Source organism: Acipenser ruthenus, chromosome 10, assembly GCF_902713425.1.
Source record: "Acipenser ruthenus chromosome 10, fAciRut3.2 maternal haplotype, whole genome shotgun sequence".
Taxonomy (NCBI): domain Eukaryota; kingdom Metazoa; phylum Chordata; class Actinopteri; order Acipenseriformes; family Acipenseridae; genus Acipenser; species Acipenser ruthenus.
Genome location: NC_081198.1, coordinates 48,345,634 through 48,366,596, shown reverse-complemented (window position 1 = coordinate 48,366,596; position 20,963 = coordinate 48,345,634). Strand labels below are relative to the sequence as shown.

Below are 20,963 nucleotides of genomic sequence, written 5' to 3'. Positions count from 1 at the left end.
TGGTGGTTTATCTAAAATAAACATGTAAAAAACGGATTTTATAGAACTATGATCTGATCTGCTGCTTCTAGTTTCCAAAACTTCCTCTGACACCCTACCATTTCCTGCAACTCAAGTTAGAATGACTACAACTCCCAGAAGCCCATTGCAAGTGATGTAGTTTTTTAGTGTATATAGATGGCAAGTCCAGCAGTCTCAGTCTAGCTTGCAATAATCGATTCAATATTTTGGGAATAATTTGTCTACTCTGAAATAAATACATACATAAATACATAAGTTAATAATTAAACAAATGAATAATAATAATAATAATAATAATAATAATAATAATAATAATAATAATAATAATAATAATAATATAACATACTGCACCTGTTACTGTTTTCCTCAGAATGCTTACAAAAGCGATTACAACAGCTGGTTTAAAGGCATGGGCTGGGTACCGATAGGCTCCCTGGAAGTGGAGAAAGCAAAGAACGCTTCCAAAATCAGGAGCGAGAAGAAGTACCGGCAGCACCCTAGCACCGTGAAGTTCACCTCCGTAACCGACTCCGTGGACCTGGAGCTAGCCAAGGCAAATGCGCTGACCATGAATAAGGTAAGAGTTGAACACCTTTATTTTACACCCCCCTGCATCTTTGTAAAGCATGGTATTATGCAATAGCAATGCATCCCAGAACATATATGATTTTTACAGGAAACTGTGTAAAAAAGTAGCTTTTTCAGGGCCGGTGATTATTGTGACTTAAAAAGCCTTGAGTTTAAAAAAAAAATTAAAATTTTGTTTTGTTTTTACCTTCGCAGTCTGTTCGTGCCGTTACATACATCACAGTGCTGCGTTTTTAACACTGCAGTCTAAGTTAACCATTTGCACGGGAATTGCTTCTGCATTTTCCTTAAAATAAACACTGTTTCTTCTTTTACATTGAAATATGAGTCATTTATTCATGTTTTATTCTTTTATTCCATTAGCATCTGTACACAGGAGCCTGGGAGGCTGAGAAAGGGAAGACTCACGTCACGTCAGACTTGCCTGAAATCGTGCTAGCCAAGCAGAACAAAGTGGCTATCAGTGAGGTGTGTACATATTCAAAATGTTAACACCTGCCAGCAGCATCACTACTCCTTACTGTGCATTTGTCATGTATAAACCTGTCGCTTCTCATTTTCATTTTAACAGCTATAGATGTAATACAGTGAATGCTATTTCATGTACTACATTTTTGTCTTTTAAATTTCAGAAATTGTACAAACTTGCCTGGGAGGAATCTAAGAAGAAAGGATATGACCTGAGATCTGATGCAATTTCCATCAAAGCGGCCAGAGCCTCCAGGGACATTGCTAGCGACGTATGGACCTTTGTTTGCTTTGTTTCAAGCTTCGTAGTTTCCATTTATTTCAGGAATAAAGCAACTGCTTTAAGTTCAGGACATCCTTTTACAATACTTTAGTAGACGATCAAAAAAATAATAATAACATTGTTTTCCTTGTACGTTTCTATTTACAGTACAAGTACAAGGCAGGCTTCCGCAAGCAAACTGGACACCACATTGGAGCCCGCAGCATCCAAGACGACCCCCTACTTGTCCTGGCTTTACACTCGGCCAAGATCGCTAGTGACGCAGAATACAAGAAGGAATTTGACAAGTCCAAGACTAGGTTCAACTTGCCGGTAGACATGATGTCCTTTATGCTGGCTAAGAAAAACCAGATCCAGGTCAGCGACATCGACTACAAACACCTCCTGCACAAGTGGACGTGTCTGCCAGACCAGAACGACGTTGTCCACGCCAGAAAGGTCTATGACATGCAGAGTGATGTAAGTTCACATTCTTTTGGCTGGTTTCATAGGCCCCGATTAGCACTAGTCCGGGACTACTTTATCTAAAATAACATTAGTAATTCTAAGATTAGTGCTAACCAAGGTCTGTGAAACCAGCCATTTATGTTAATAGTGTTACAGGTGTGTATAACTGTATATGTCTTTGCATTTTTAGAAATTATTTAATTTATGGTTGCTAAGATGTTTTTGCTGATACAGTAGTCATCAAATTGCATTGTTCCCTTAGTAATTTCACGGGCTAACCAAGTATAATATCTCACTGACTTCAATGGGCCTTTAACTGTCGCGGTACAGAGAATAATATAATTTCAAGCAATGATCTTGGTATTTTATGGTTAAAAACAGATTAGGACAGGTATATTTCTTTATTAATATTCTGTATTAAACATTTAATCCCTTTTAGCATGAAGACATGGCTAACATTCTCCCCTGATTAAATGTTACTCTTTTGTCTTTCAGAATGAATATAAATCCGAGTACAACAGCTATTTCAAAGGGTTGGGTTGGGTCCCGATCGGCTCGCTGGATGTTGAGAAGTCCAAAAAGGCCGGGGAGATTCTGAGCGAGAAGAAATACCGTCAACCTCCAGACACCCTTAAATTCACCAGCGTCACTGACTCCATGGAAGTAGTCCTGGCTCAGGCCAATGCTAAGACAATGAGCAAGGTAGGTGTCATTCTTCATAGTACAATCCAGTAGTGCAGAACAGCTCTCACAGCCTGGGTAGTGCAGGTCACATTTAACCTTGACCTCAAACCTGCTTAACCAAGGATAGTGTTGATTTCAAAACATGAAAAGCTGTCCTTCCCTCATGTTTACAACTGAGTAACAATCAATGGCAATTCACTTCCTCGTTGAGTGTTTAAAAGCAGATTGGAAGATTGTTTTCCACTCATCCAGGGCGCTGACATTTTTACAGCCGTACCGGTGTGCTGAGGCCGTAAATGGAAGTGAAAATGTCAGTGCCTCGGGTGAGAGTAAAATAACCTTAAAGGTAATTCTAAGTATGAGTTTCTGCACACCATGTTTTCTTTTAGGTCATGGTGACCAGCTTTACTATATTTTCTTACAAGCAGAAAAAACCCTAACGTGGCAGCAGCAATTATTATTACTAAGCAGTAGTAGTGGTAATGGATATATTACTAATAATGTTTTGATGTTACATTTTTTAACAGAAACTGTACAGTGAAGCCTGGGAAAATGAGAAGACCAAGATTCATATTATGCCTGACACACCTGAAATCATCCTGGCCAAATTAAACGCTATCAACACCAGTGAGGTAATACACAGCAGAATGGACAGATAATTACTACTGCTTCATTTGTGAACTGCATCTTTCATCATCCATGCATTCACAGAGTAGCAGTACCCCACCTTGAGTATACGATCTTAGGAGTTATGAAATAGTCAAAAGGTATCAATTGTTGGAAACAGTGGTTACTAGCCCTGAAGTTTAAAACTCTGAATTCAACAACGGGCCAGTGCAGTACTGTAAAATAATACAGTGAATGGTTTATTAATCCCTTCCAAACATAAACTAGACAAGATGGCAGACAGTGTTATTGAAATAAAGCTGTATTAATGTGTTCTATATTTCTTTTTTCCTTTGTTTTTATTTGGTTTCTGATTTATTAATTTATTTTTATTACTACATTTCAGAAAAAGTACAGACTGGCGCTGGAAGATTCTAAGAAGAAGGGATATGATCTTAGAGCTGATGCTATTTCTATCAAGGCTGCTAAGGCATCATGTAACATTGCCAGTGATGTAAGAATGATTGGATTTGTATTTCTTTTATAATGACAGTAATAAAGAGATCTTTAAGAAGTAATGTAATGCATTTGAACAAATACAACATTGTTCTCCTGGGTCGTCATGCTTTTTACATTAAAACTTATGGATGAACTTAAAACAAAGCTTATTGGAAACCAGTGCAGGACTCTGTGGTGGAATGACAGCCCTATGTAATACAGTTGTGTGTATGTTATTCCTCCCTCCTATTATGTACTGGTAATATTCCTTGCATTGGTTTAGGATATGTTTTTTAAATAAGGTAGGTGCACAGGTTTTGACATGCCTAGTTCATATTTTCTATGCTCTTGTATGGGTAGGGTGTTTAGGGTAAAGAGATAAGGTTGCAAAGATCAGTGCTTGAGTGTGGAAGGCGGGGTTGGTCTTTCCTATTTCCAGGCTGTTTTAGGTAGATTAGGTTAAACATCTGAATACTGCACTTGTTAAAGTTACTGGTAAATGTTTTTCTTTACTTAGTACAAGTACAAGGAAGGTTTCCGCAAGCAAACTGGACACCACATTGGAGCCCGTAGCATCCAAGACGACCCCTTACTTCTTCTGGCTTTACACTCGGCCAAGATCGCTAGTGACGCAGAGTACAAGAAGGAATTTGACAAGTCCAAGACTAGGTTCAACCTGCCGGTAGACATGCTGGCCTTTGAGTTGGCTAAGAAAAACCAGATCCAGGTCAGCGACATCGACTACAAACACCTCCTGCACAAGTGGACGTGTCTGCCAGACCAGAACGACGTTGTCCAAGCCAGAAAGGTCTATGACATCCAGAGTGATGTAAGTTCAACTTGTTTCACAGCTGAGTGAGGAATTAAGAAATCTGACTAGTAACACTACAGTAGCTCAACAAATAAAAGGTCATTAGGAAAGATAAAAAGGAAGCACTGAGATTATTAAGAAATTAAATATTCATTTTAAATTGCTGTGCTAGTTTTTCTTTACATAAGAAATTTGCATGAGTTTAAACTGTTCTGCTTGTTACAATTGAAAACACCCAAAGTATTGTACAATGTATATTGTTTATGCTAGATTTAGTTTCTGTTACAGAGCTATCTTTCAGATCCTGAATTAATGTATGCATTTATTTTGTATCTGGCTGTACCCAGGCTGTGTATAAGGCTGACCTGCAGTGGTTGAGGGGCATTGGCTGGACCCCCATCGGGTCGCTCGATGTTGAGAAAGCCAAGAAGGCCGGAGAGATCCTGAGTGAGAATAAGTACCGCCAACATCCAAGCACGTGGAAATTCACAAGCAAAACTGATGCAATGCCACTAGCCCTGGCCAAGGCCAACGCACACACAATTAACAAGGTAAACATTTTGCTGCAGAGTTTCCAGTATAATAGTAATAATAATAATGTATCATTCTTAGCTTTGGTGGAGAATCTGGTGCATGTTAAGAAATACCTTATTTTTACAATCTCTCTGCAGAAATTGTACACTGAAGCCTGGGAGAAAGACAAGACCAAGATTCATGTCATGCCTGACTCAATGGAGATCACGCTGGCACAAAAAAACAAAGTCACCTACAGTGAGGTAAGTGCTCTTTTGCCTTGAATTTTATGCAATAGTTTACACATGAAGATGCTTTTTCAGTTTAGTTGATTTACACCATATTAAACTGGAACTGGACTCTTCAATAAATAGTGATTTATATATCTGCAGAAACAATACAAACTTGCTAATGAAGAGTCCAAGAAGAAGGGCTATGACCTGCGTGCCGATGCCATCTCAATCAAGGCAGCCAGAGCCTCCAGGGATATTGCCAGTGACGTAAGTTATTAATATTCTATTTTATTAAAGTGAGAAACAAAAAATCATGTCTGTTCTGTAGAAATCATTCAGAAATACAACACTAGTGGGGTAAGTTAAAGTACACTTTTTAGTTCTGATATGTATATTATAAATGAATCACTGAAAGACTTCACATTTATGTTACAGTACAAGTACAAAGAAGGCTTCCGCAAACAAACCGGACACCACATTGGAGCCCGCAGCATCCAAGACGACCCCCTACTTCTCCTGGCTTTACACTCAGCCAAGATCGCTAGTGACGCAGAGTACAAGAAGGAATTTGACAAGTCCAAGACTAGGTTCAACCTGCCGGTAGACATGCTGGCCTTTGAGTTGGCTAAGAAAAACCAGATCCAGGTCAGCGACATCGACTACAAACACCTCCTGCACAAGTGGACGTGTCTGCCAGACCAGAACGACGTTGTCCAAGCCAGAAAGGTCTATGACATCCAGAGTGATGTAAGTTCAACTTGTTTCACAGCTGAGTGAGGAATTAAGAAATCTGACTAGTAACACTACAGTAGCTCAACAAATAAAAGGTCATTAGGAAAGATCAAAAGGAAGCACTGAGATTATTAAGAAATTAAATATTCATTTTAAATTGCCGTGCTAGTTTTTCTGTACATAAAAAAAAATTAAATTAATAAAATATATTTGGTGTCATTGATGCTGAAAATTAACAAAAAAAGCGGTTCTTTGACTCTACCCAGGCATATAAGACTGACAATGCAAGTTTTCTTGTTACAAATGAAAACACCCAAAGTATTGTACAATGTATATTGTTTATGCTATATTTAGTTTCTGTTACAGAGCTATCTTTCAGATCCTGAATTAATGTATGCATTTATTTTGTATCCGGCTGTACCCAGGCTGTGTATAAGGCTGACCTGCAGTGGTTGAGGGGCATTGGCTGGACCCCCATCGGGTCGCTTGATGTTGAGAAAGCCAAGAAAGCCGGAGAGATCCTGAGTGAGAATAAGTACCGCCAACATCCAAGCACCTGGAAATTCACAAGCAAAACTGATGCAATGCCACTAGCCCTGGCCAAGGTCAACGCACACACAATTAACAAGGTAAACATTTTATTTTATTGCAGAGTTTGCAGTATAATAATGATGATAATAATAATAATAATAATAATAATAATAATAATAATAATAATAATAATTTATCATTCTTAGCCTAGGTGGACAATCTGGTGCATGTTAAGAAATAACGTATTTTCACAATCTCTCTGCAGAAATTGTACACTGAAGCCTGGGAGAAAGACAAGACCAAGATTCACGTCATGCCTGACTCAATGGAGATCACGCTGGCACAAAAAAACAAAGTCACCTACAGTGAGGTAAGTGCTCTTTTGTCTTGTGTGGTAGAGTGGCTTGCAGCCAAGGCAGACAATGGTGGAAAATAGCACAAACACGGGAACTGTAGTTCAGTGCTTTCCGCGCACTTTTAATGAACACAAAACAAAAAACACAGGAACAAAACTCTACACACAGAACTCTTCAAAATAAACAAAACAGCACCCAAGCCTCGCGATCACGGTACCTTTCTCACTCCTTCTCAGCTCCACACTCTCCTACACAATCCACACAAAAAACAGTCATCCTTTGTTCTCTTTTATTGGGTGTGGCCAGGGGTAGATTGACAATTAATCATTCAGTTCCCACCTGGCCACATTCCACACGTTTCCAATCACACTGCAATCATTCAAACAATTAAACACAATTCCCATCACCAGACATCCACACACACACGCACCTATGTGCAAAGCCTCTGCACTGCACACATCCTCCCCCTACATTACCACACTTGATTTTATAAAATAGTTTACACATAAAGATGCTTCTTCAATTTAGTTGATTTACACCATATTAAAATGGAACTAGACTCTGCAATAAATAGTGATTTATATATCTGCAGAAACAATACAAACTTGCTAATGAAGAGTCCAAGAAGAAGGGCTATGACCTGCGTGCAGATGCCATCTCAATCAAGGCAGCCAGAGCCTCCAGGGATATTGCCAGTGACGTAAGTTATCAATATTTTCATTTCTTGTTTCTGTAATTGAGAATGATATACAGTATAATCGTGTATTTTGTCTGCACTGAGAAATGTGTACAGATGTGTCACCAATGAGGTGGGTGTCCATAGTTGTGTAGGTTTGGAAACCTACTTAACTTAGGGTTAAGTAAGTTTGCAAAAGTCAGTATAACTAATTAAATAGTTTCAGTGTCTTGTATGGCAATGGTTCATACAAAAATGATCTAGGGACATACTGGTATGCAAGACTGAGACCAGTGAACTCGCCCCCTGTCATGGGTGGAGGTATTTTCCTTAGACCTCTTTAGAGTTATGCAGTGTTGAGAGAGTAAAAGCAGAATTGTAGTACAGTAGGTTTAAAAATATTTTAATTATCGGTTACAGTACGTGGTGGATCCAATTCGAAATACTTTATATTTTCTTTTCCACAGTACAAGTACAAGGAAGGCTTCCGCAAGCAAACCGGGCACCACATTGGAGCCCGCAGCATCCAAGATGACCCCCTACTTCTCCTGGCTTTACACTCGGCCAAGATCGCTAGTGACGCAGAGTACAAGAAGGAATTCGACAAGTCCAAGACTAGGTTCAACTTGCCTGTAGACATGATGTCCTTTATGCTGGCTAAGAAAAACCAGATCCAGGTCAGCGACATCGACTACAAACACCTCCTGCACAAGTGGACGTGTCTGCCAGACCAGAACGACGTCATCCAGGCAAAGAAAGCCTATGAACTCCAGAGCGACGTGAGTTCAGTTCTTTCACAGCTGAATGACTAATTAAGAAATTTGAGTAATAACACTTCAGTGGTTCAGCAAATAAGAACGATAAGAAAAGGAAGCACTAAAATTATTAACAAATTAAATATCGATTTTAAATTGCCATGCATGTTTTGCTATAAATACAAAATAAATAAATACATAATTAATTCATTAAATAAAACATATTTGGTGTCACGGATCCGGACAAACATGAGTTTGAACTTTTCTGCAACTTTTCTTGTTACAAATGAAAAAAAGCTCCAGGTAGTGTACAATATATGTTGTTTATGTTATATTTAGTAGTTACTGTTAGAGATATTTTCCAGGGTCCTGATTTTTTTCATAAGATACTTTCCTTCTCCCTTTCTTTAACCCGACTGTACCCAGGCTGTGTATAAGGCGGATTTGCAGTGGTTGAGGGGCGTTGGCTGGTCCACCATGGGTTCACTCGATGTTGAGAAAGTCAAGAAGGCCGGAGAGATCCTGAGCGAGAATAAGTACCGCCAACATCCAAGCACCATCAAATTCACCAGCGTGACAGACTCCATGGAAATTGTCTTGGCAAAGAACAATGCACAAACTATGAACAAGGTCAGCTATCCTTACCTTCATCTTGCCATACAGTTTATTTTATGCAGTTTATATAATATGTCTTCAACTAATATGTTTGTTTAATATTGATTTACAGCGCCAGTACACTGAGGCCTGGGACAAGGATAAGACCACGATTCACGTCATGCCCGATACTCCAGAGATCATCCTCGCCAAACAGAACAAGATCAACACCAGTGAGGTGGGTGATATCAAATACCAGCAAAACAAAGGCAAGTTTTTTTTGTGTATAAAATCATTTAAAGTCATTTTTTATATAACGTGCATGATGTCTCTTTTCTTAGAAACAATACAAACTTGATATGGAAGAGTCCAAGAAGAAGGGCTATGACCTGCGTGCAGATGCCATCTCAATCAAGGCAGCCAGAGCCTCCAGGGATATCGCCAGTGACGTAAGGCTTTATTTGTCGTTAACTGTAGAATTAGATAGAATACCATACAATGCAATGCCATACAATACAGTACAATAAAATACCATACTGTATAATACAATACTTCATCTGGGTTGTCATGTCAAACAATGAAAAAGGTTAGAGAAGGGGAATCACATTGCTTTCCCCCAACGGCAGGGATATAACAGAGGCGTAACCTGTATGTACATATGTCACACTTTAGAGGTTTGCATATATCTAGTTAACAAAAATTCTGATCAGTGTTCATACATTTAGCACAGCAAGATAGCTATTTGATTCATGAGACTCGTATACAACAGCAGCACAGAAAAGTACAAGGAAAAAAAACAAAAAAATTATTAGCAAATCAGTCCCAGGTTACTCTGTGAGCGCAGCCAAGGTTAGGTTAAGTTATTGAGAGTATCATGATCTGGGAATGTAAGCAGGCTCCTGTCCATTTGTCTTCACTTCATACTGATGTCACACTTTTTAATTATTTTGTTATATTCTACATAAATCCAGAAAACATTTTATCTAGTTGTGATAAAACTTTGTTACAACAGTCTTTACTGCGCTTTTATTGAGAGTTTTAGGATCTGGCATATATAGATGAACCTACATTTCACACGTACATTTTAAAATGTGATTTAAAGTCATACTGATACTGGTAGCTCTGATTTTTGGTGGATGTATGTTGCTGACATTGTGTGTGTATTTGGAATCTTTCTCAAACCAGGACTGCTATTTTGTTCCGCAGTAGATTGATGAGTGAATGACATTATTCTTTTACAGTACAAGTATAAGGAAGGCTTCCGCAAGCAAACCGGGCACCACATTGGAGCCCGCAGCATCCAAGACGACCCCCTACTTCTCCTGGCTTTACACTCGGCCAAGATCGCTAGTGACGCAGAGTACAAGAAGGAATTTGACAAGTCCAAGACTAAGTACAACCTGCCGGTAGACATGCTGTCCTTTGAGTTGGCTAAAAAAAACCAGATCCAGGTCAGCGACATTGACTACAAACACCACCTGCACAAGTGGACGTGTCTGCCAGACCAGAACGACGTCATCCAGGCAAAGAAAGCCTATGAACTCCAGAGCGACGTGAGTTCAGTTCTTTCACAGCTGAATGACTAATTAAGAAATTTGAGTAATAACACTACAGTAGCTTAGCAAATAAGAACGATAAGAAAAGGAAGTACTGAAAGTGAAATAGTCTTGTTATGGGGAAACTTGAAACTTTTATACTTGCTGTTTTAATGTCTATTCCTCTGTACCCAGGCTGTGTATAAGGCTGACTTGGAGTGGATGAGGGGCGTTGGCTGGTCCACCATGGGTTCACTCGATGTTGAGAAAGTCAAGAAGGCCGGAGAGATCCTGAGTGAGAGGAAGTACCGCCAACATCCAAGCACCGTCAAATTCACCAGCGTGACAGACTCCATGGAAATTGTCTTGGCAAAGAACAATGCACAAACTATGAACAAGGTCAGCTATCCTTACCTTCATCTTGCCAAACGATTAGCCGTTTTCACTCCAGAAGTTGCTGTAACTACGTCGATATTTACGTAGAACTGCCTTTAATTGACATCACAGTGGAATTGTTAGAATGTTCAATAGTGATTGATTGTTTGTTTATTTATTTATTTATTTATTTATTTATTTATTTATTTTATTTGTTCATTCTTTCGTTCTCAGACAGCAGTAATTTCACATCATTAAAAACAACATCACTCTAAAAGACAATATCATGCATTCATAAATGTAATATTAGTTATTATTTTATGTTTAGCTGATATATTTGGGCCATTTATCTGATGCAGTATTGTATCCCAGATACTCTAGTTCCGACTATTCCAAACCATAGGGGCCTTGTAGCTAAATGCTGATTAGCCAGAACCTTCAGCAAGGCACTTCATAACTAAGTGATACAGCAGATCGTAAACTATACTTTGGTATATTTACCTGTAACACGAGCCTAGATAACCTGGCAACAAACCTATTACAGTTTTACACACAAAAAGTACCCAGTGCAATTGCCTTCTACAATTCAGTGACTTCCAATTTAAAGAAGCCAGTAACTGGCAGTGATGGGTTTGAGAGTGGCATTCTAATAGAGATCTGTCTGCTTTGTTCACTCGGCGATCCGGTTTTTTTAATTGCTCGGCAGAGGCATGTAAAAATGAAATATCACCATAATCAAACAAAGGAAAAATACAGCTCTTAATAACACGAGTTCTGCTTTGGAGTGAAGTTTTTACGCTGTTGAAAAAGAAAAGCAAGTTTTTGAGATAGCTGAACTGTGCACAAATGCCTTTACAGAGCTGTATTGAGTCATCTTTACTTCCATCTGCACTTACATTCATACAGGAATCACCATTAAATGCATTACTAGCTTGTATAAAATGCTGGTTAAAAGCATTAATAACACATCCAGGCCCTGAACTTGTTCTGTTCCAGTGTTAAGTTCTGTTGGTGAGCCATTTGTAGAGCGGACACCACTGATATCCAGAACCACAGACCAGAATTGTTTTGGGGTTTTATCCAGGTGTTTATTAATTGCAACCATTGAATAGAAACACTAATCATAAAAAAGGGAAGTCCTAATATGATATGTTATACAGTAAACTTGTAGATGTCTGTTGGTGCAGAACCAATACTCTTGTTTCTCTACAGACATTGGGTGCTCTTTACAATACACAAAGGGTTTATACTTTTTTTAATGTTTTTTTTTTTTTTTTTTCAGCGCCAGTACACTGAGGCCTGGGACAAGGATAAGACCACGATTCACGTCATGCCCGATACTCCAGCGATCATCCTCGCCAAACAGAACAAGATCAACACCAGTGAGGTGGGTGATATCAAATACCAGCAAAACAAAGGCAAGTTTTTTTTGTATATAAAATCATTTAAAGTCATTTTTTATATAAAGTGCATGATGTCTCTTTTCTTAGAAACAATACAAACTTGATATGGAAGAGTCCAAGAAGAAGGGCTATGACCTGCGTGCTGATGCTATCTCAATCAAGGCAGCCAGAGCCTCCAGGGATATTGCCAGTGATGTAAGTTATTACTATTACCATTTTATGAAATTGATAAACAAAAAATCTTGTCTGTTCTGTAAGAAAACTTTCAGAAATACAACACCAGTGGGGTAAGTTAAAGTACAATTTTTAGTTCTGATATGTATATTAGGAATGAATCACTGAAAGACTTCACATTTACCTGGTACAGTACAAGTACCAGCAAACCGGACACCACATTGGAGCCCGCTGCATCCAAGACCAATATAGCTGCCATATTGTGGTCATGTGACTTTTTGCTTTCCGGATAATGACGCCTCAGTGCCGTTCCCTCTGCATTATGCCCCTGGAATGCTTTGTTTTTGTTCACACAACCCCATATTTATAGTTTGTATTTGGCTGTTTATCAGTAAGATCTGGAGAGTGGAGATGGCTATCTGGGATACTAAAGTAATATATTACATAAACTGTTCAGTTAAATTGAAACTTTGTATTCACAGTACAAATACAAGGAAGGTTTCCGCAAGCAAACCGGACACCACATTGGAGCCCGCAGCATCCAAGACGACCCCCTACTTCTCCTGGCTGTACACTCGGCCAAGATCGCTAGTGACGCAGAGTACAAGAAGGAATTCGACAAGTCCAAGACTAAGTACAACCTGCCGGTAGACATGCTGTCCTTTGAGTTGGCTAAGAAAAACCAGATCCAGGTCAGCGACATTGACTACAAACACCACCTGCACAAGTGGACGTGTCTGCCAGACCAGAACGACGTCATCCAGGCAAAGAAAGCCTATGAACTCCAGAGCGACGTGAGTTCAGTTCTTTCACAGCTGAATGACTAATTAAGAAATTTGAGTAATAACACTACAGTAGCTTAGCAAATAAGAACGATAAGAAAAGGAAGTACTGAAAGTGAAATAGTCTTGTTATGGGGAAACTTGAAACTTTTATACTTGCTGTTTTAATGTCTATTCCTCTGTACCCAGGCTGTGTATAAGGCTGACTTGGAGTGGATGAGGGGCGTTGGCTGGTCCACCATGGGTTCACTCGATGTTGAGAAAGTCAAGAAGGCCGGAGAGATCCTGAGTGAGAGGAAGTACCGCCAACATCCAAGCACCGTTAAATTCACCAGCGTGACAGACTCCATGGAAATTGTCTTGGCAAAGAACAATGCACAAACTATGAACAAGGTCAGCTATCCTTACCTTCATCTTGCCAAACGATTAGCCGTTTTCACTCCAGAAGTTGCTGTAACTACGTCGATATTTATGTAGAACTGCCTTTAATTGACATCACAGTGGAATTGTTAGAATGTTCAATAGTGATTGATTGTTTGTTTATTTATTTATTTATTTATTTATTTATTTATTTATTTATTTTATTTGTTCATTCTTTCGTTCTCAGACAGCAGTAATTTCACATCATTAAAAACAACATCACTCTAAAAGACAACATCATGCATTCATAAATGTAATATTAGTTATTATTTTATGTTTAGCTGATATATTTGGGCCATTTATCTGATGCAGTATCGTATCCCAGATACTCTAGTTCCGACTATTCCAAACCATAGGGGCCTTGTAACTAAATGCTGATTAGCCAGAACCTTCAGCAAGGCACTTCATAACTAAGTGATACAGCAGATCGTAAACTATACTTTGGTATATTTACCTGTAACACGAGCCTAGATAACCTGGCAACAAACCTATTACAGTTTTACACACAAAAAGTACCCAGTGCAATTGCCTTCTACAATTCAGTGACTTCCAATTTAAAGAAGCCAGTAACTGGCAGTGATGGGTTTGAGGGTGGCATTCTAATAGAGATCTGTCTGCTTTGTTCACTCGGCGATCCAGTTTTTTTAATTGCTCGGCAGAGGCATGTAAAAATGAAATATCACCATAATCAAACAAAGGAAAAATACAGCTCTTAATAACACGAGTTCTACTTTGGAGTGAAGTTTTTACGCTGTTGAAAAAGAAAAGTAAGTTTTTGAGATAGCTGAACTGTGCACAAATGCCTTTACAGAGCTGTATTGAGTCATCTTTACTTCCATCTGCACTTACATTCATACAGGAATCACCATTAAATGCATTACTAGCTTGTATAAAATGCTGGTTAAAAGCATTAATAACACATCCAGGCCCTGAACTTGTTCAGTTCCAGTGTTAAGTTCTGTTGGTGAGCCATTTGTAGAGCGGACACCACTGATATCCAGAACCACAGACCAGAATTGTTTTGGGGTTTTATCCAGGTGTTTATTAATTGCAACCATTGAATAGAAACACTAATCATAAAAAAGGGAAGTCCTAATATGATATGTTATACAGTAAACTTGTAGATGTCTGTTGGTGCAGAACCAATACTCTTGTTTCTCTACAGACATTGGGTGCTCTTTACAATACACAAAGGGTTTATACTTTTTTTAATGTGTTTTTTTTTTTTTTTTCAGCGCCAGTACACTGAGGCCTGGGACAAGGATAAGACCACGATTCACGTCATGCCCGATACTCCAGCGATCATCCTCGCCAAACAGAACAAGATCAACACCAGTGAGGTGGGTGATATCAAATACCAGCAAAACAAAGGCAAGTTTCTTTTGTATATAAAATCATTTAAAGTCATTTTTTATATAACGTGCATGATGTCTCTTTTCTTAGAAACAATACAAACTTGATATGGAAGAGTCCAAGAAGAAGGGCTATGACCTGCGTGCTGATGCCATCTCAATCAAGGCAGCCAGAGCCTCCAGGGATATTGCCAGTGACGTAAGTTATTACTATTACCATTTTATGAAAGTGGTAATCAAAAAATCTTGTCTGTTCTGTAAGAAAACTTTCAGAAATACAACACCAGTGGGGTAAGTTAAAGTACAATTTTTAGTTCTGATATGTATATTAGGAATGAATCACTGAAAGGCTTCACATTTACCTGGTACAGTACAAGTACCAGCAAACCGGACACCACATTGGAGCCCGCTGCATCCAAGACCAATATAGCTGCCATATTGTGGTCATGTGACTTTTTGCTTTCCGGATAATGACGCCTCAGTGCCGTTCCCTCTGCATTTTGCCCCCGGAATGCTTTGTTTTTGTTCACACAACCCCATATTTATAGTTTGTATTTGGCTGTTTATCAGTAAGATCTGGAGAGTGGAGATGGCTATCTGGGATACTAAAGTAATATATTACATAAACTGTTCAGTTAAATTGAAACTTTGTATTCACAGTACAAATACAAGGAAGGTTTCCGCAAGCAAACCGGACACCACATTGGAGCCCGCAGCATCCAAGACGACCCCCTACTTCTCCTGGCTGTACACTCGGCCAAGATCGCTAGTGACGCAGAGTACAAGAAGGAATTCGACAAGTCCAAGACTAAGTACAACCTGCCGGTAGACATGCTGTCCTTTGAGTTGGCTAAGAAAAACCAGATCCAGGTCAGCGACATTGACTACAAACACCATCTGCACAAGTGGACGTGTCTGCCAGACCAGAACGACGTCATCCAGGCAAAGAAAGCCTATGAACTCCAGAGCGACGTGAGTTTCTCTGCCTTTACGTTTTCTGTAATGTTAGGATGTATATATTTTGGTTGGCAATCTCATTTATTAACTGTTTTCCTGCCTTTCAGGTTATTTACAAGGCTGATCTCGAATGGATCCGAGGTTGTGGCTGGTTGCCCAGTGGCTCTCTGGATGTATTGAAAGTAAAGAAGGCTCAAGATAACCTGAGTGAAAGACAATACCGTCAGCCTCCTAGTACGATGAAATTTACCAGTGCGGTCGACCTGCCGTCCATTGTGCTGGCCAAAGCTAACGCTGATCAGCTCAGTCAAGTAAGAATCATAAGTACAATTAGTATTGTTTACCATACTGTACACTCTTAGGCTGTGACCTAAAACAGCATAAATAATAACATTTTGCCGATTCATTTTTGCAAAAATGTAGACTGGATTTGGCCATAAAATGTACCAATGGACTTGTCCATTTTAAGTCAAGATTGAAAACCTATTAGAGTTTTATTTCTGTTTTTATGATTTTTGCAGTTTTATTGTTGATGTTTTGAACCGTTGTTTTCTGTTAAGCGCCTTGAGATGGCTCTGCCATGAAAAGCGTATTATAAAAATAAGTTTTGATTTGATACCTGCTGGAGGTTAATGTTCACTGGCGCTTCAATAATATAACATTGTATCTTTTAGTCTATGATGCATTAATGTACATTATTATGTTTTTTTTTATCCAATTAAACAGTCTTTGGACATATATTAGCTTGTTGATTTTGTGAATACAGTAATGGGCAATAAATATGTATATAATTGGCTACAGAACATACTGTCAAAATCATTTACAGAATGCTCAGGAACATTTGCAAACAAAGTGCTTTCCTCTTCTCTCAACAGTGGAAGTACAAAGAAGCTTGGGACAAGGATAAGACCACCATTCATGTGATGCCCGACACACCTGCCGTTGTGCTGTCCAAAGCTAATGCCATTAATATCAGTGAAGTAAGTGTGTCCACGAGCACACTGTATTGTGCATTAACATACTTATCACTCACTCCCTTGTTTCTCCTGTAAATGGAGCAGATTGCAAGTGTTCTTACTCGCCTTCTCTTTGTCTTAATTTCACAGTTTAGAATGTGTTATATACTTCAGCTACTAGTTACTGTAGTAAAAGCTATTTCCTTTTTCTTTTTCTCCAGTCCTGTTACAAAAAGGCCTGGGACGACCAGAAATCAAAGGGCTATAGCATCAAGGCTGATGCGATTGCAATAACCAAGGCCAAGGCTTCCAGAGATATTGCTAGTGACGTAAGTTGGCCACCTTGTTTGTGTGTATATTAATATGCACCACAGTATATTAAGACTGAAACGCTAATTTACATAATTTTCTAACAGTACAAGTATAAGGAAGGCTTCCGCAAGCAAACCGGACACCACATTGGAGCCCGCAGCATCCAAGACGACCCCCTACTTCTCCTGGCTTTACACTCGGCCAAGATCGCTAGTGACGCAGAGTACAAGAAGGAATTCGACAAGTCCAAGACTAAGTACAACCTGCCGGTAGACATGATGTCCTTTATGCTGGCTAAGAAAAACCAGATCCAGGTCAGCGACGTCGACTACAAACACCTCCTGCACAAGTGGACGTGTCTGCCAGACCAGAACGACGTTATCCAGGCAAAGAAAGCCTATGAACTCCAGAGCGACGTGAGTGCGATCGGACAAATTAAACAATTAGTTATTATATCTGTAATAAGCATCATGCATACAGTTATCATTAGTGTGATATTGATGCTGTGCCAATATATTGTTTTACTTACGAAAGCACCTTGAACCTTAAGATATGCAGCCCCATAATATTACATTTTGCCATTTTTTCCTAATATTTCTTAGTCATTTATACCCGTAGTTAAATGTTCCTCAAAAGCAGAAGATTTTTAATTGAGGTTTCTGTGTGCAGTACACTGGATTTTCTTTTTTTGATTTTTTTTTTTTTACCCCAGTTTTCTTCCTAATTTGGAATCGGCAATTGTGTTATTATTAATCCCCGTTCACTGCTGCAACCTCTCGGCGATTTGGGAAACGGAGGCTGAAACTTGTTCCACCCAAGCCGTCATTTTTCGCACTGCGGATCCACAGTGAAGCCATCAGACCTATAGTGCTGGAGGACAACACAGATCTGAATGGCTCCACTGCAGACCCACAGGCGCCCTATCAGCCACAGGGGTCACTGGTGCGCGGTGAACCGTGGATTGCCCTGCCGACCTACGCCCTCCCTACCCGGGCGGCGCTCGGCCAATTGTGCACAGCCCCCTGGGAACCCCCGATCACGGTCAGCAATGACATAGCCTGGTTTCGAACCTGCAGTCTCGAGGCTATAGGGCGCATCCTGCACTCCATGAGGAGTGCCTTTACTGGATGCGCCACTTGGGAGCCCCCAGTACACTGTATTTTCTAATAGCTGCACTGACAGCTTGCTATGTGAAATATAAATAAATTATTGTCTGAGATACTGTAGAAACACAAGAAGAATCTGCGAGAGTGTAAATCCTGGTTCCTCTGCTGTCGCTAGGTGGTGTACAAGGCTGATCTGGAATGGCTGCGTGGGATTGGCTGGATGCCAGACGGCTCCCTGGAGGTCAAGAAAGTTAAGAATGCCCAAGACATCATCAGTGATGTAAGTACAGTCATATACATCTTGTAATGATATATTTGTTTGAGCATACACGATAAAGGCAGATTCCAGTTAGAATAACTTGTTATATTACATCAGCACTTAATTCCTTCACACGTAGGAATATGGTTCCCGCTTTCAGAGCTCATCTCTTCTGTTACACCTCTAAGGGTTGAAGCGCTCTCTCTATCTGCACATGCTCTCTGCCAGACTGCATACAGCATTCAGAAGGGCAGAGCAGAAATACATAACCACTCTTAAAGGGGCCGCATCGTTGCTCCTGCAGAATCATCACAACCTACATAGCCCCTGCACTTTACCATGCTATGTTTTCACCATGTTGTCGTTTCCCATGCTTTTCCCATCATTATACTGTACGATGCATATACTGTAGTGCATCATGATTTTTACAATGCTGGAATTATACTTTGCATTTTTTTGCACCTGCCCTGAATATCCCTTTGTGATTCAGTCCAGGGGACTCTCTCAAGTAGAACCTGCTGGTTCTTCCAAATTGTGTTGTGGTTTTGTGACACGGGTTAACATTGTCTTCTTTTTCTTCATGTTATTTTCAGACACACTATCGCACCAAAGCAGACAGCATTAAGTTCACTGCTGTGACTGACAGAGTGGATTATGTCACCGCTAAGCAGGCAGCTGAGATTCTCAATGATGTGAGTAAAAACAGAGGCTTGGTAACTTTTACTTTTAAAATCTGCTGCAATTTGTTTGAGGTGAACTTATCAAAATCCTTTTTTTTTTTTTTTTTTCAGGCTAAGTACCGTGAGGCTTGGAATAACGTAAAGACAAAATATACTCTCGTTGACACGCCACAACTGGTTTCGGCACGAGAAATAGCTAATAATTTTAACCAGGTAGGTGACGTGATAATAATAGTGACTTGTTTGTTGTTTTTTTTTTTTTTTTAATTAAAGCAAACTGATTTATTCCCTAATTTCAGTGGCCCTTTATAACACTAGTCAGGAGCCATGGTTAAGAGTCTATATGACACTTAATCAAATTCATAACTAGTTGACATTACTTGTTTTGGTCAGAATTATTCCAGCTAATGCAATAGTGACACAGATGACTGTTAAACTCGCTAGACAGTGCAAGGATGCAAAATGGCTGCATATTTATGAGTTGATTTTCTCTTTTATGAAATTCTTAATTATATTATAAAGGTTTTTCTGAATGCTATTCACTGTGTTTCTCAACAGAAATTGTACACAGAAAAATGGGACAAGATGAAAGCCACAAGCTACTTTATTCCAGCAGATGCTATCTCTGTTGAGCAAGCCAGAAAAACACAAAACATTCAGAGCGAGGTATGTCTTTTTATTTTCACATTTAACTGTACCAAGTTACTGTGGGATACATGGGCTGGGCAAGTCAACTACCTCATTGTTTTAATGTCTTTCATGTGTTGATATTACTAGCCCCGGCAAACCGCCTGGAGATTAAGGCTAACTTGTACTGTTCACTGACTGCCAGTCACTAAACTTTTACATTTGCCTTTTCTGTTTTTTCTCAGTGTAAGTACAAAGCTGACTACCTGAAGCAGAGAGGACACCATGTGGGCTGCCGCAGCATCCAGGACGATCCCAAGCTGGTGTGGTCCATGCATGTTGCCAAGATCGCTAGTGAAGTAGAGTACAAGAAGGAATTTGACAAGTCCAAGACTAAGTACAACCTGCCGGTAGACATGCTGTCCTTTGAGTTGGCTAAAAAAAACCAGATCCAGGTCAGCGACATTGACTACAAACACTTCCTGCACCAGTGGACGTGTCTGCCAGACCAGAACGACGTTATCCAGGCAAAGAAAGCCTATGAACTTCAGAGCGACGTGAGTGCGATCGGATATCTGTTGGTGATTAGGTTTCATGCACTGTACATTCAGTAGAAGTTTTGAATTGGCTTGAATTTTATTGTGTATTGTAGTACATCTACAAAGCTGACCTGGAATGGATTCGCGGGTGTGGCTGGATCGCTATGGATTCGGTTGATCATCAGAAAGTCAGGAAAGCACAGGAGATCCTGAACGGTGTAAGTTTGGTTTCTATTTTGTGTCATTTTTCTTTCATTCAGGTCATGTGCCTAAAAACATCTGATGTATGTCTTTATTTATTTTGAATTGCAGAGACACTACAAGAAGGATGCCGTAGATAACTTTGCAAAGTTCACAAGCGTGGTTGATCTTCCAGAAATTGTTCTGGCCAAGATAAATAACGCAAATCTGAGTGACGTAAGTAGAACAAAATAACCATTTGATGTATGGAGGTTTGTTGTATTTTATGTCGGTTGGAAACCTATCTGCATTTTGTTTTATATCAATAGCTGAAGTATAAGGAGTCCTTCAATCTGGAGAAGGGCCATTACATTGGGGCAGCAGACACACCTCAACTGGCTCACTCCAGGGAAGCCGCCAAGATCATCAGTGAGGTATGGACACATTCTGAAGGATCAAAACCTGGACAGTTAAAACTTACAGTTCAAATCAGATTATGACCACACCTGA

At 39.6% G+C, this 20,963-nt stretch overlaps 1 protein-coding gene across 21 annotated transcripts in view; it reads left to right on the top strand.

Annotated features, from left to right (window-relative positions):
- LOC117406865 (nebulin-like) overlaps window positions 1-20,963 on the top strand; it is a 94,509-nt gene that overhangs the window by 32,252 nt on the left and 41,294 nt on the right. For all 21 annotated transcript variants that reach the window (XR_009329748.1, XR_009329747.1, XM_059032432.1 and 18 more), the window contains 40 exons: window positions 392-598; window positions 973-1,077; window positions 1,242-1,349; window positions 1,508-1,819; window positions 2,303-2,509; window positions 3,019-3,123; window positions 3,504-3,611; window positions 4,113-4,424; window positions 4,754-4,957; window positions 5,078-5,182; window positions 5,312-5,419; window positions 5,588-5,899; window positions 6,310-6,513; window positions 6,681-6,785; window positions 7,364-7,471; window positions 7,915-8,226; window positions 8,629-8,832; window positions 8,930-9,034; window positions 9,138-9,245; window positions 10,038-10,349; window positions 10,527-10,730; window positions 11,989-12,093; window positions 12,197-12,304; window positions 12,766-13,077; window positions 13,255-13,458; window positions 14,721-14,825; window positions 14,929-15,036; window positions 15,498-15,809; window positions 15,902-16,105; window positions 16,670-16,774; window positions 16,972-17,079; window positions 17,167-17,478; window positions 18,344-18,448; window positions 19,021-19,119; window positions 19,219-19,320; window positions 19,666-19,773; window positions 19,980-20,291; window positions 20,387-20,491; window positions 20,586-20,690; window positions 20,783-20,887. Coding sequence is in view for 19 of the 21 variants with exons in the window: in XM_059032432.1 (XP_058888415.1) it covers window positions 392-598; window positions 973-1,077; window positions 1,242-1,349; window positions 1,508-1,819; window positions 2,303-2,509; window positions 3,019-3,123; window positions 3,504-3,611; window positions 4,113-4,424; window positions 4,754-4,957; window positions 5,078-5,182; window positions 5,312-5,419; window positions 5,588-5,899; window positions 6,310-6,513; window positions 6,681-6,785; window positions 7,364-7,471; window positions 7,915-8,226; window positions 8,629-8,832; window positions 8,930-9,034; window positions 9,138-9,245; window positions 10,038-10,349; window positions 10,527-10,730; window positions 11,989-12,093; window positions 12,197-12,304; window positions 12,766-13,077; window positions 13,255-13,458; window positions 14,721-14,825; window positions 14,929-15,036; window positions 15,498-15,809; window positions 15,902-16,105; window positions 16,670-16,774; window positions 16,972-17,079; window positions 17,167-17,478; window positions 18,344-18,448; window positions 19,021-19,119; window positions 19,219-19,320; window positions 19,666-19,773; window positions 19,980-20,291; window positions 20,387-20,491; window positions 20,586-20,690; window positions 20,783-20,887 (6,879 nt within the window). In the remaining 2 variants the exon portion in view is untranslated. The remainder of the gene's footprint in view (window positions 1-391; window positions 599-972; window positions 1,078-1,241; window positions 1,350-1,507; window positions 1,820-2,302; window positions 2,510-3,018; window positions 3,124-3,503; window positions 3,612-4,112; window positions 4,425-4,753; window positions 4,958-5,077; window positions 5,183-5,311; window positions 5,420-5,587; window positions 5,900-6,309; window positions 6,514-6,680; window positions 6,786-7,363; window positions 7,472-7,914; window positions 8,227-8,628; window positions 8,833-8,929; window positions 9,035-9,137; window positions 9,246-10,037; window positions 10,350-10,526; window positions 10,731-11,988; window positions 12,094-12,196; window positions 12,305-12,765; window positions 13,078-13,254; window positions 13,459-14,720; window positions 14,826-14,928; window positions 15,037-15,497; window positions 15,810-15,901; window positions 16,106-16,669; window positions 16,775-16,971; window positions 17,080-17,166; window positions 17,479-18,343; window positions 18,449-19,020; window positions 19,120-19,218; window positions 19,321-19,665; window positions 19,774-19,979; window positions 20,292-20,386; window positions 20,492-20,585; window positions 20,691-20,782; window positions 20,888-20,963) is intronic.